Source organism: Amia ocellicauda, chromosome 2 (genome assembly GCF_036373705.1).
Source record: "Amia ocellicauda isolate fAmiCal2 chromosome 2, fAmiCal2.hap1, whole genome shotgun sequence".
Taxonomy (NCBI): domain Eukaryota; kingdom Metazoa; phylum Chordata; class Actinopteri; order Amiiformes; family Amiidae; genus Amia; species Amia ocellicauda.
The window spans coordinates 19477796-19490680 of record NC_089851.1 but is presented as its reverse complement, the minus strand read 5'-3'; the positions used below and the strand labels follow the sequence as shown (position 1 = coordinate 19490680).

Below are 12885 nucleotides of genomic sequence, written 5' to 3'. Positions count from 1 at the left end.
AAACAAAAGCTGATATTCACCTTGGGATATATAATGAACATTTCACAGAAGCTAAGATTGCAAATCCAGCACCTCACCAGTTCGTGTTGGACATCTCAAGGGTAGATCTTGGGTCACAATGTTGATCACAAGTTGTGTAACTGTTTTCAGGTCAGAGGAGCGCAGGTTTGATGAGAAATGACATTGTTAAACTCTGACACTGACAGGAACAGCTATATGACGACAGGTATGTGCGAGTGAGTTTCAACATCGCAGTGTTTGAGTGCTTTGCTGAAATCAGTGTTATCTGAGATTGCACTGCTGCTGCTGCTGTTGCTAAAGATACATCTACAACTTTTTCTGCGTCCTGTAGCGGGCTGGATATTGAAACTTCATCCGGTTCCAACATAATGTCTGCAGAAGAGACTCACTTTGAGGGAAATCTCAACGACTTGCCCGAAGACTCTAATATAATAAAACTGCATTTGTCCAAACTCAGACAGAGAGCAGAAAAAGAAGGCGATCGGCGCTACCCGATGGATTTATCCGACACTTTCTTAATAAAGTTTCTAAGAGCCAGAGATTTTGATGAGGATCTGTCCCTGCAGGTATGTAGGTCGCTATGGAAAAGTTTGTGTTGCATTCAGTAACGTTACAATACAACTGGTGCACGATTTCTATCAGGGGGGACAGGACACTAAGCAGAAAGTGTACTCCAATGTAACCAAAAAGAAGTCCATTAGCATGTGCCACTGCTAAATATTAGTTTGAAATACTTTCTTGTTTGTTGAGTTTTGTTAACACAGCCACATTACGTGACCGGGTTGTAAAATAATTCCATAACTCCAGGAAAAATCGACAAAAACATATCCAACCTACGTGAATACTGTTACGTTTAAGAGTGCATTGAGAGAAAGGTCACTACAGAGAAACTGCATGAATTATTCATGTAACATGTAAGATGTATGTCCGGTTGAGAGTGTTTTCCAGTTTCCCAGTTCAGGGGAGAATGGCATCTGATCCGTTCTGTATACAATTGCATGCATGCAATGACTCTCTCCACAGTGCTATAGTAACAGTCATACTACACACCAACATTTAGAAACTTAACAAGGTTTAATATTGTTTTTTAATGGTTTTGTTAACATGTCAGAAATGTGAACCTGTATGCTTTTCTATAAAATCCGTATTTCTCTCTCTCTTCTGCACCCTTCTCTTTATAACCATACTCAGGGCAAAGCAGCATATTCCAATGTTTCTAAAGTAATGTTTCATAATAGGCTGGGCATCACTTTATTTCTCATGAATAATAGCAGTACACAATTCAAAGCTGCGGTCATAAACTTGGTTGACTTATGATAACTATAAATCAATGCCAGATCATTTTTTTTATTATTAATCTTGCACTATTTATTAACAAGAATATCATGATTTAAATTCCTTCAAGTAATCCAAATAAACCATTACAATTATTGTGCATATTTATAGGTTTACATAAATAATTATTCTTTATATGCATCATACTAGTTAAATATGTGGAACCATGATAAGAAACCTAAAACCTCTATGAAATAACTATAAAATCCATAAAAGCACAAAAAAAAACCTAAAAACAACAACAAAAGTCTGAATGAATTGGTGTAAAGAGTAATGATTAAAAATGTGTGTGTATATACAGGGATTATAGAAATGCTTCTCAGCAATTTACTTCAATTCTACCTAATGTGTTTATTAGCAGGGAAAATGTGCTGGCAGTTGTTTCAAAACGTCAGGTTGACAGTTTCATGTCATGTAAACACACTTCGATCTTTGTTTTTCAGGCAGTTACACAAATTATTTTTGGTTCATGTTTTTATTGACTTATTTGTTAGTGGTCAATCATTCAGTTATATGTCCTTGTGCAATCTCTTCACAGTTACTGATTAACTACCATAAGTGGAGGAATGAGTGTCCTGAAATAAGTGCAAATTTGCACCCATCTTCAGTCCTGGGTCTTCTGCATAATAATTATCACGGAGTGCTGAGGTCAAGAGATGCAAGTGGGAGCAGAGTTTTGATCTATAGGATTGGTTCGTATTTTAAACTTGAATATATTAAAGTGCGTTTTGGATAAATTCTAAAATTGATCTTGTACCGGATTCACAATGGATACCAAGGATGTACAAATATGGCAGGAACATTATGGTTTTCTGTATTATCTATTTAACTACAATACAAAGGCACTGAAACTTCACACACTTTATGGCTCTTTACTGGATCCAAGCCTCTCTTAAAACATCCATACAATAAAGTGCAATATTTGGCTTCTGAACAGTTTTCCACTTCTACAATATTATCTACAAGTTATAATATATTTGGGGGAATTTCTGTCTAAGTAAGGAAATCTTAGTCTCATTTTTATTTATTTTTTGGATTCCCTTAAAGAAAACTATTACAATTTAAAGTAAATACAGATAACTAATCAACTTTAATGAAAACACTTAAAAGATAATTCCTTCCAACTTTTCCCAGGTTCTGAAGGTCTGTATGTTCTAAAGAAAAACACGCTGTCATACAGAGAGGTCTTACTTATTACAACATCAGTATTTATGCTGAACTTTGTCCTGAAACCAAAAGTGTCTAGTTTTCCAGTACACCAGCAGTTGTGAAAAACATATAATGTGCCACAAAATGTTATCATGTTGAACTGGAGACCAGAATATTTGTTGATATTGTATCCTAAAAGATGGCATAAACAGTAGTAACCTTTTACTACTACTACTATTATTATGTATTTGTTTGTTTGTTTGTTTGTTTAGGTTGTTCATGAGATCCATATGTGTTTTTCTATGTGTGAAATTGGAGGGATAAAAGCTATATAATGGGTGTATTGCTGGCCATTCTGTGTACTTAACCATTAAAAAACATGTATGACAGTTAAGCTATTGAAATGTTTAATTTTGTAAACATCAAAATTTCTTAAATTGTGGAGCATATACACTACAAATGCTCAAAGCATAATGTTTGTGTGGTTGCCCAAAAAACAACTCTGCAGCTGATGATAAAACCTTCCTTTTTTTGTTTTGGTGTTGCCAAACTCAAATATTGTGTGGTTTATGTTTCTACATGCATCTGCTTATTGGCAATACCACTCACTTGTTTGTATATCAGCTTTATGTTACACATTCCCTTTTACTGTGCTATAAATAAATGTTAGGTTTCACATCCAGGAAAGAAACACTATATAGATGCTTTGTATGCTTTGTATTCATAGTCATATTGTATTTACACCCCAAAAGATTAAGTTTCCTAATTGAATATAAAAGTAAAACTAAACAGTGCTACTGATCATAAGAATTATAGCATTCTTATGTGCATGACTGTTGGTGTATGGTAAAGAACAGAACACCCCTTGTTTACCCTTGAGTACTAATGTCCTCTGTAGGCACCAGCTGCAGACTGTGAAATAAAAGCCAAGAATGAGAACCATAACTTCTTTACAAAACAAATTCTTGGCTAAAGATCTTTTAGAGGAAAGCTCGTGTTTACCAAAGAGATAGTGTGACTTTTTATAAGCCAAATAATTGGTACACAATGTGCGTATCAGACCTGAAATAAAAAAGTAGCTAGGAGAAATACTTGCAGATTGCAATTTGTTATATGTGGTTAAAGTGTCTTCCCCTTGAGTATATTGATATTTTACAGTGAGAGTGTCCTCTTTTTCTGTGCTGTGGGGGAAACAGAGAGAAATGTAATCTTATGCATGTCGTTTATTGTCACATACTTCCTCTTAGAGTATGGCAAGTCTTTTAATTCAAAATAAGAAAATAGCTCTTGACATATTTGGAGCATTGACTGAGTCTGGCACCTTAGGCTGTTTGTACGGCTGGACTTTCATTGTGTCTCAATAGAGCTCCTGTGAGACCACAGCTTCCAAAGGGCTGTGTACCAAAATGTGTTACATTGTTGTTCTCATCTATTATCTCGGTCTGTCTAAGAAAATCTGTAGAATAATAGTCTAACCCAGTCTTTTTGTTTTTGGTAACATGATTTTTGTTGTCAGCTAATCATATTTGTTTTGTGATTAATTATCATTACATTGGAAACTCTAGGGCAGGATAGGTAATCTATAACTGTAATAAGATATTCTTTAACCTACAGTCTATGCTTCAAAAATCAAAGCGATAATGTGAAGTGTAGAACACTACAATAACAAAATATGTTTAAAAATATGCTGCTATACAGAACAAAAGTTGTACCATTGTCATAAAACATTAAATAACTCTATGTAATTTTCTCTGTAGTGTTCCTTTTCAGCATTTGAGTGTTAGTTTGTAGTATGTAGTTTTACTTTAAATAAATTCTGAAGTTTATGCAGCAGAAGAACAATTACAGTGGCTCTCAAAAGTATTCACCCCCCTTGGACTTTTCCACATTTCATTGTGTTACAACATGAAATCAGAATGGATTTAATCAGGAGTTTTTGCCACTGATCAACACAGATTGTTCTAAATTAATTACAAATACAAAACAGAAAATAACTGAATGCATAAGTAATCACGCCCTTTGCTATGACACACCTGATTGAGCTGTGGTGAAACCAATCATCTTTAGAAGTTATGTAATTAGTTGAATGGAGTCCACCTCTGTGCAATTAAGTGTGTCACATGATTTCAGGTTAAATACACCTGTCTCTGGGAGGTCTCACAGTTGGTTGGTATAATTCCTATCAAAAACAACATCATGAAGATGTAGATGAAGATGAAGATGAAGATACATTCAAAGCAAATCTGGAATTAGGTTCTTAAAAAGCACCAGTCAGGGGTAGGATATAAGAACATTTCCAAGGCACTGAATATCCCCCAGAGCACAGTAAAGTCCATTATTAAGAAATGGAGAGAATATGGCACAACCGTGAGTCTGTCTAGATCAGGCCGTCCTCAAAACCTTGTATCCGGACGAGAAGGGCACTAGTCAGGGAGGCCACCAAGAGGCCTATGGCAATGCTAAAAGGAGTTAGTCTTCCTTGGCTGAGCTGGGAGATGCTGTGCATACTGCAGCAATAGCCCAGGTGCTTCACAAAAGTGGCCTTTATAGGAGAGTGGCAAAACAACATAAAATCTCGGCTAGAGTTTGCCTGTGGGAGACTCTGAGACCAAGTGGAGGAAGATTCTATGGTCAGATGAGACCAAAATAGAGCTTTTTGGCCTCAACGCTAAGCGCTACTTTTGGCGCAGGCCTTACACTGCACATCATCCTGAGAACACCATCCTTACTGCGAAGCATGGTGGTGACGGCATCATGCTATTGGGATGCTTCTCTGCATCAGGGACTGGAAACCTTGTAAAGATAGAGGGCAAAATGGATGCAGCAAAGTACAGAGAAATCCTGGAAGAAAACTGGCTGAAGTCTGCAAGAGACCTGGGATTTGGAAGAAGATTAATCTTCCAGCAGGACAATGACCCCAAACATACAGCCAAAGCCACACTGGAATGGCTAAAAAACAAAAAGGTCAATGTGCTGGAGTGGCCCAGTCAAAGCCAGGACCTCAGTCCAATTGAGAATATGTGGAAAGAGTTGAAAATTGCTGTTCAGCAAACGTCCTCATAGAACTTGATGGGGCTTGACTGAAGGGGGTTATGCATTCAATTATTTTCTGTTTTTTGTATTTGTAAATAGAACAATTTGAAGATTATATTTTCACTTACCTGTTTTCATCAGTGGCAAAAACTCCTGATTAAATCCATTCTGATTCATGTTGTAAATATGGAAAAGTCCAAGGGGGGTGAATACTTTTGAGAGCCACTGTATGAACACCCTGCACTCTGTAGCTGTGTAAAGATCATTGTTCTAGGGTAATCCTAGTGAGACTCGTTATACAGGCTAAGAGCCTTATTTCCTGAAATGACCCTTATTACCAAGTTTCTTACACAAATATATAGACGCATATACAGGTATAATCTGCATGTTCATACAAAATAGTGATTAACTGAAAGAAAGATGTATATATATATATATTTTTTTTTTTAGTCCCATCCATTGGAAATGATAGAGGAACCTTTAAGTTAAACATTTATGTTAGAGAAGAAATATATTGTTGGTTTGCTGCAATGAGACCTTAGTGTTTCATCAACAGGTCAATGGGAGCCAAAGGACTACACGGCCTATGAAGTTTTCCGTGTCAGCCTAATCACATCTGAGCTAATTGTACAAGAAATTGAGACTCAAAGAAATGGACTGAAAGCCATATTTGATCTTCAAGGCTGGCGCTTTGCTCATGCCCTCCAGATTAACCCATCATTGGCTAAGAAGATTTCAGCAGTTCTTACGGTATTATAATTTACTGTAATTTTTGTATTACTTAAGGAAAAAACGTTGTGTTTGTGTGGATTCTAACATTGTTGTAATGTTTGACAGTGTGACTTTGGATATATAACTGTGCATAATATACAGAGAGGAATATGGACTCAAAAGCAGGCTTGCTATGTATATGCATACATTATTAGCAATACAAATGAACTATATCGACCTTCACCCTGCTGTGCAAATGCATTAGGGCATTTGTATTTGATTATTTGTCCAGAAACGCTGTCTTTATCATTAATACTCAGACTAATATGCAAAAGGCATTATGCAATAAGGACCCAGTCCAGATTAATTAATGGATATGCTGCAGGTATACCTAACTATGATGTAGCTATATATCTGTAATATACACCGATCAGCCATAACATTATGACCACTGACAGGTGAAGTGAATAACACTGATAATCTCATTATCATGGTACCTGTCAGTGGGTGGGATATATTAGGCAGCAAGTGAACATTTTGTACTCAAAGTTGATGTGTTAGAAGCAGGAAAAATGGGCAAGCGTAAGGATCTGAGCGACTTTGACAAGGGCCAAATTGTGATGGCTAGACGACTGGGTCAGAGCATCTCCAAAACTGCAGCTCTTGTGGGGTGTTCCCGGTCTGCAGTGGTCAGTACCTATCAAAAGTGGTCCAAGGAAAGAAAAGCGGTGAACCGGCGACAGGGTCATGGGCGGCCAAGTGTGGTCCGTTCCAACAGACGAGTTACTGTAGCTCAAATTGCTGAAAAAGTGAATCCTGGTTCTGATAGAAAGGTGTCAGAACACACAGTGCATCGCAGTTTGTTGCGTATGGGGCTGCGTAGCCGCAGACCAGTCAGGGTGCCCATGCTGACCCCTGTCCACTGCCGAAAGCACCTACAATGGGCACGTGAGCATCAGAACTGGACCACGGAGCAATGGAGGAAGGTGGCCTGGTCAGATGAATCACGAGTTCAAGGTGTTGACTTGGCCTCCAAATTCCCCAGATCTCAATCCAATCGAGCATCTGTGGGATGTGCTGGACAAACAAGTCCGATCCATAGAGGCCCCACCTCGCAACTTACAGGACTTAAAGGATCTGCTGCTAACGTCTTGGTGCCAGATACCACAGCACACCTTCAGAGGTCTAGTGGAGTCCATGCCTCGATGGGTCAGGGCTGTTTTGGCGGCAAAAGGGGGACCTACACAGTATTAGGCAGGTGGTCATAATGTTATGGCTGATCTGTGTATATATATATATATATATATATATATATATATATATATATATATATATATATACACTCACCTAAAGGATTATTAGGAACACCTGTTCAATTTCTCATTAATGCAATTATCTAACCAACCAATCACATGGCAGTTGCTTCAATGCATTTAGGGGTGTGGTCCTGGTCAAGACAATCTCCTGAACTCCAAACTGAATGTCTGAATGGGAAAGAAAGGTGATTTAAGCAATTTTGAGCATGGCATGGTTGTTGGTGCCAGACGGGCCGGTCTGAGTATTTCACAATCTGCTCAGTTACTGGGATTTTCACGCACAACCATTTCTAGGGTTTACAAAGAATGGTGTGAAAAGGGAAAAACATCCAGTATGCGGCAGTCCTGTGGGCGAAAATGCCTTGTTGATGCTAGAGGTCAGAGGAGAATGGGCCGACTGATTCAAGCTGATAGAAGAGCAACTTTGACTGAAATAACCACTCGTTACAACCGAGGTATGCAGCAAAGCATTTGTGAAGCCACAACACGTACAACCTTGAGGCGGATGGGCTACAACAGCAGAAGACCCCACCGGGTACCACTCATCTCCACTACAAATAGGAAAAAGAGGCTACAATTTGCACAAGCTCACCAAAATTGGACAGTTGAAGACTGGAAAAATGTTGCCTGGTCTGATGAGTCTCGATTTCTGTTGAGACATTCAGATGGTAGAGTCAGAATTTGGCGTAAACAGAATGAGAACATGGATCCATCATGCCTTGTTACCACTGTGCAGGCTGGTGGTGGTGGTGTAATGGTGTGGGGGATGTTTTCTTGGCACACTTTAGGCCCCTTAGTGCCAATTGGGCATCGTTTAAATGCCACGGCCTACCTGAGCATTGTTTCTGACCATGTCCATCCCTTTATGACCACCATGTACCCATCCTCTGATGGCTACTTCCAGCAGGATAATGCACCATGTCACAAAGGTCGAATCATTTCAAATTGGTTTCTTGAACATGACAATGAGTTCACTGTACTAAACTGGCCCCCACAGTCACCAGATCTCAACCCAATAGAGCATCTTTGGGATGTGGTGGAACGGGAGCTTCGTGCCCTGGATGTGCATCCCACAAATCTCCATCAACTGCAAGATGCTATCCTATCAATATGGGCCAACATTTCTAAAGAATGCTTTCAGCACCTTGTTGAATCAATGCCACGTAGAATTAAGGCAGTTCTGAAGGCGAAAGGGGGTCAAACACAGTATTAGTATGGTGTTCCTAATAATCCTTTAGGTGAGTGTATATATGTGACTTGTGTATTCACTTATTTTCCACACTAAATATAACAGTTTTACCTAACCAGTAACAGCTCCATGAATTGACTGCTGGCCTGCAGAGATTTCTCTTTTTGCTGCAAGTCAAAATAATGCTTATTGGTTCTTTGCTCTTGTCAGGATTCCTTCCCATTGAAGGTGCGTGCGATACACCTTATAAATGAGCCAATTTTCTTTCACCCAGTCTTTGCTGTAATTAGACCATTTCTATCCGACAAAATAAAAGAACGGGTGAGTCATCTTTAATTAAATCTCTTCCAGTAACAAGTGCAATGCTTCTGTTGTAACAATTTATTCCAGATCTCTTCTTATTGCTTTAATGCAGATTGTATTGATAGTATGTTTTGCCTCTATGGAAATGTCTTGAAAACTGACAGAGATTAATTAATTTAAAGTTTGATTTTGTGTATTCTTCCATTATTTAAGGGAAAAAGAGTATGCCATAATTATACTTACATATTCTAGGAAGTCCAGCCATTTGGCACCACTATTTGTAAATGTTTATTCCAACATACATGTTGTATAAAACTTTTACATCTTCCATAAGTATTTCACCATCAAGAACTTAATTTACCTTTTTGTCCACCTATCTCTAATATAGATCCACATGCATGGCAGCACATATGCACAAAGCCTTTGTCAGCAATTTCCAGAGAGCATTCTACCACCAGAATATGGAGGTACAGGCCCCACTGTGGAGGAGGTCTGCCAGGAGTGGACTGATTTTATTCTGCAATCAGAGGACCAGCTTCATAAACTCTCCATTGATGCCACAGATGTCCCAGATCAATGCCACTCAAGTGCCAACAGCTATTAATTCCAATCCTAACCATGTTTATAGCATAGTACTTTGTATTGTTGTTCTTTTGTGCAGCCTTCAACCTTAATATTTCTAATCCAATACACTTCAAGGAACAGGGTCCACAGTTTGGCACAATGTAACAATATTTAACTGACAAATATTCCATCAATACTGTTCACATAGCCTTTTATGTAGATATTTAAAAGAACATGATAATCAAATGATAATATTTGATACAAGCATAATATGAATTTATGTTTGGTTTCCAGATGTTAACATAATGGCAGTGTTACACAATATTACAGTCAAAGCAAAGTTTTTTACTGTTCTCATATATGTATATATAGCAGTGTGGATATTTTCAAAGAAGCCACTGCACTAAGTTTATTTCCAAGTTAAGACCATTTTGTATCCACCAAGCTCACTGGTGGTCACTTTCCAATTACAAAAGAGTGCAACAATGTGATAAATTAAGATTTAAAGTTACAAAATGTAGGTCAAAGCAATACAAAGGTAGCAGAAACCATTTGCATTCTTAGACGTACAAAACTTACGGCCTATGAATGGCCAAAAAGCTATAGACTAATCAAAAGAGAACATGAGTACTTCAAAAAGAAAGTTGTACTTGTATGTTAAAGGGTAAATCTATTCTAATGTATAAAACTATAAGTGTACCACAATTTGTGAAGACATGCTTGACAGGTTCTTTGATATATCCATCCATCCATCCATTTTCAAAACCGCTATCCTGGTGAGGGTCGCAGGGAAGCCGGAGCCGATCGCTGGTTCTTTGATATATACTGTGGTCAAATAAGTCAAACAATGGATGTTTCTCATATCTACTATCAAGCATCATAACTGATTTACCATGGTTTTAACTAATCTATTACATGATTGGAAAATCTTGTGGCACTGAAAGAGATTTAATGAAGTAAATTAGAAAGATAAAAAAATAAACTAGTACCTATTGGTCATAGGGTCATTGTACATAACTTCATATTTTATCTATATGTAAATATACTTAGAATTACTTGCATTGAAAAAAGGATAACTGATTCAGGGGATAAATGCTGCTCTTAATTGTATAACATATTAATTGTTTCTTCAGTTTACAATACACTTGCAAACATCACATTCATGACCGTGTAAATATCAATCTTTGCAAAGTTGCCACAGAATGCACAGGTTATAACAAAAATCACAAGACTGCTTAATACTTTTTTTTATATAAACCATTAGGCACAGAGGAGAGAAAAACAAAAACTCCTAAATGATGACAGTCTGTTATAGGGAAAAATAAATTACAAAGAAAATTAGGAGTACAGTGACATGTGTTTTTGTAGTATGTAATTCAGTGTTAATACATTAATTACTTTCTGGTACAGTAATTACATGTTTTTATTATAATTTTTAAAGTATTTTCCTTTTAAGTTTGTTATACCAGTTTCTATACTTAAATGTCTTACTCAAATGTTTTGTCTTGTATTTAGATCTACATGTATGTATGTATAATTCATATTCTACAGTATAAGATACACTTACAATATTTCATGTGTCTGTACAATAGTACTATTTTGCCTTCAGACTGAATTTCTTCAGAGATAAATGTTTACAGTGAGTGAACCCATTACATTTTCTAAAGACCACAAATATTTAAAGGTCAGTTCATATTTATGGCATATGAATTAAATATTACATTCAGGAAATCACATAAAACTCACAGATTTGAAATGCTCTGTTTGATCAATACTTTTTAAATTAAATTACATCTGTTAATCTAAGCATTATTCCAAAACATGTATACCTATCATTAACATACAAAACTGGATTTAATTCTAAAGCATGTATTTATCTCTGGTAAACTCTGTAAGGATTTTGTAGATAAATGGCAAGAAGGGATACTTGAGCATGTGGTGATTGATTCAATAGACTTTTCCCCATAAAAGATAAAGAAAAATGTTAGTCAGTATATCAACATATACCATTTAAGCCTGTCCAAATGTAAGAATGGCTGATAACTACCCTGCTACATAAAACATATTTTTTACATTTACAATGTTTACTTTACTTTTAGATTTCTAATTAAAGCATTTTTGCTCACCACATTTAAAAGTTGACTTAATACAAATTTAACTTTTAAGCTGTGAAAAAATGTACTACAATGTAATAAATTGCAGAAAAAATAAAATATTTTTGTTTTGTAAAACGTGGAGCATTCCAGTTTTTCTTGATAGTGTGGTGAAATTAGAGCAATAGGATGACATTTTGTGAGTTACGAATTGAGTAGAAACATTTAGTTATTTCTTCTCTTGCCCTTTGTACATATATCTAAGTACACATTTGTGTCCAGAGGCGGTCTTATTAGTCTCACATGTTCAATGACTAGTTTACAGAACCTTTCACCAAATTGAATTAAATCCAAGGTATGTAGCCTATAGTTTGACAATTATCAGTTTGCATTCACATCATACTGTTTTAAATATTTTCAATTTTGCTGTAATTTCTGGAACACTTCTCCCATTTAAAAGCAAATTACATGCGGTGCAAAAAAAATCAGAGGAGCCTGACATTCACACAGAGATCCAAAATCAACAACATGCTGTAAGAATTACAATATTTGTCCTACATGCTGTGCCAAGATGTGCGTTCAGTCTTACAAGCCTCTGCTTATAAGTAAGACATGCTGCGTTTGTGAAATACAAAATTTCCTATTAGTGGCATAAGAGAAAAAATCTTTACACATTAGCACACATACTATAGGCCTTTCTTGCCAGCAGATGTCTCCATTACAATACACTGAAGTGCAACCACCTATCAGTTGAAACAGCAGCTATGCTAAAACACACAAGGGATAAAACACAGATACATATATTAAAAGTGGTATTTACACACATTGGTTATGTTATTTCCAAGGTCATTAAGGAAACAAAGATTAAAATGGAAACTGTTAGTAATGTTGCATAGCACCTGGCCAATATATAGAGACCAGCACACCTGTTATGAAAAATTAATGGCTTTGAATGTGGATGGGAGATGGCTGTACCTTAGGAAACAAGTTACTGAGATTCGCTATCTTACAGTTTACACAATACAGTTTATACAAATCAAGACAACATGCAATTTAAGCATTCCGACAGTGTAGTAGTATAATTATTACAATGTGCAATTGAAGAATTACAAAAGTACAGTAGTACAATTGATAGAAAATACAAAGCATAGATACTAGCTCAAAAAGGTAA

The 12885-nt window shown here is 36.7% G+C and overlaps 1 protein-coding gene across 3 annotated transcripts; it reads left to right on the top strand.

The window, feature by feature from the left end:
• Positions 1 to 66: 66 nt before the first annotated feature.
• ttpa (tocopherol (alpha) transfer protein) lies at positions 67 to 11852 on the top strand. 3 transcript variants are annotated; one of them, XM_066720362.1, is made up of 6 exons: positions 67 to 226; positions 353 to 587; positions 1895 to 2048; positions 6095 to 6288; positions 8965 to 9075; positions 9446 to 11852. In XM_066720362.1, the coding sequence occupies exons 2-6, from the start codon at positions 390 to 392 to the stop codon at positions 9659 to 9661; spliced, it is 873 nt and encodes a 290-aa protein (XP_066576459.1). In that variant the 5' UTR covers positions 67 to 226; positions 353 to 389; the 3' UTR covers positions 9662 to 11852. The 3 variants fall into 3 exon arrangements, with proteins under 3 accessions (XP_066576459.1, XP_066576468.1, XP_066576452.1); XM_066720355.1 differs by lacking the exon at positions 67 to 226 and having other exon boundaries at positions 252 to 587; XM_066720371.1 differs by lacking the exons at positions 67 to 226; positions 8965 to 9075 and having other exon boundaries at positions 249 to 587.
• Positions 11853 to 12885: the final 1033 nt, after the last annotated feature.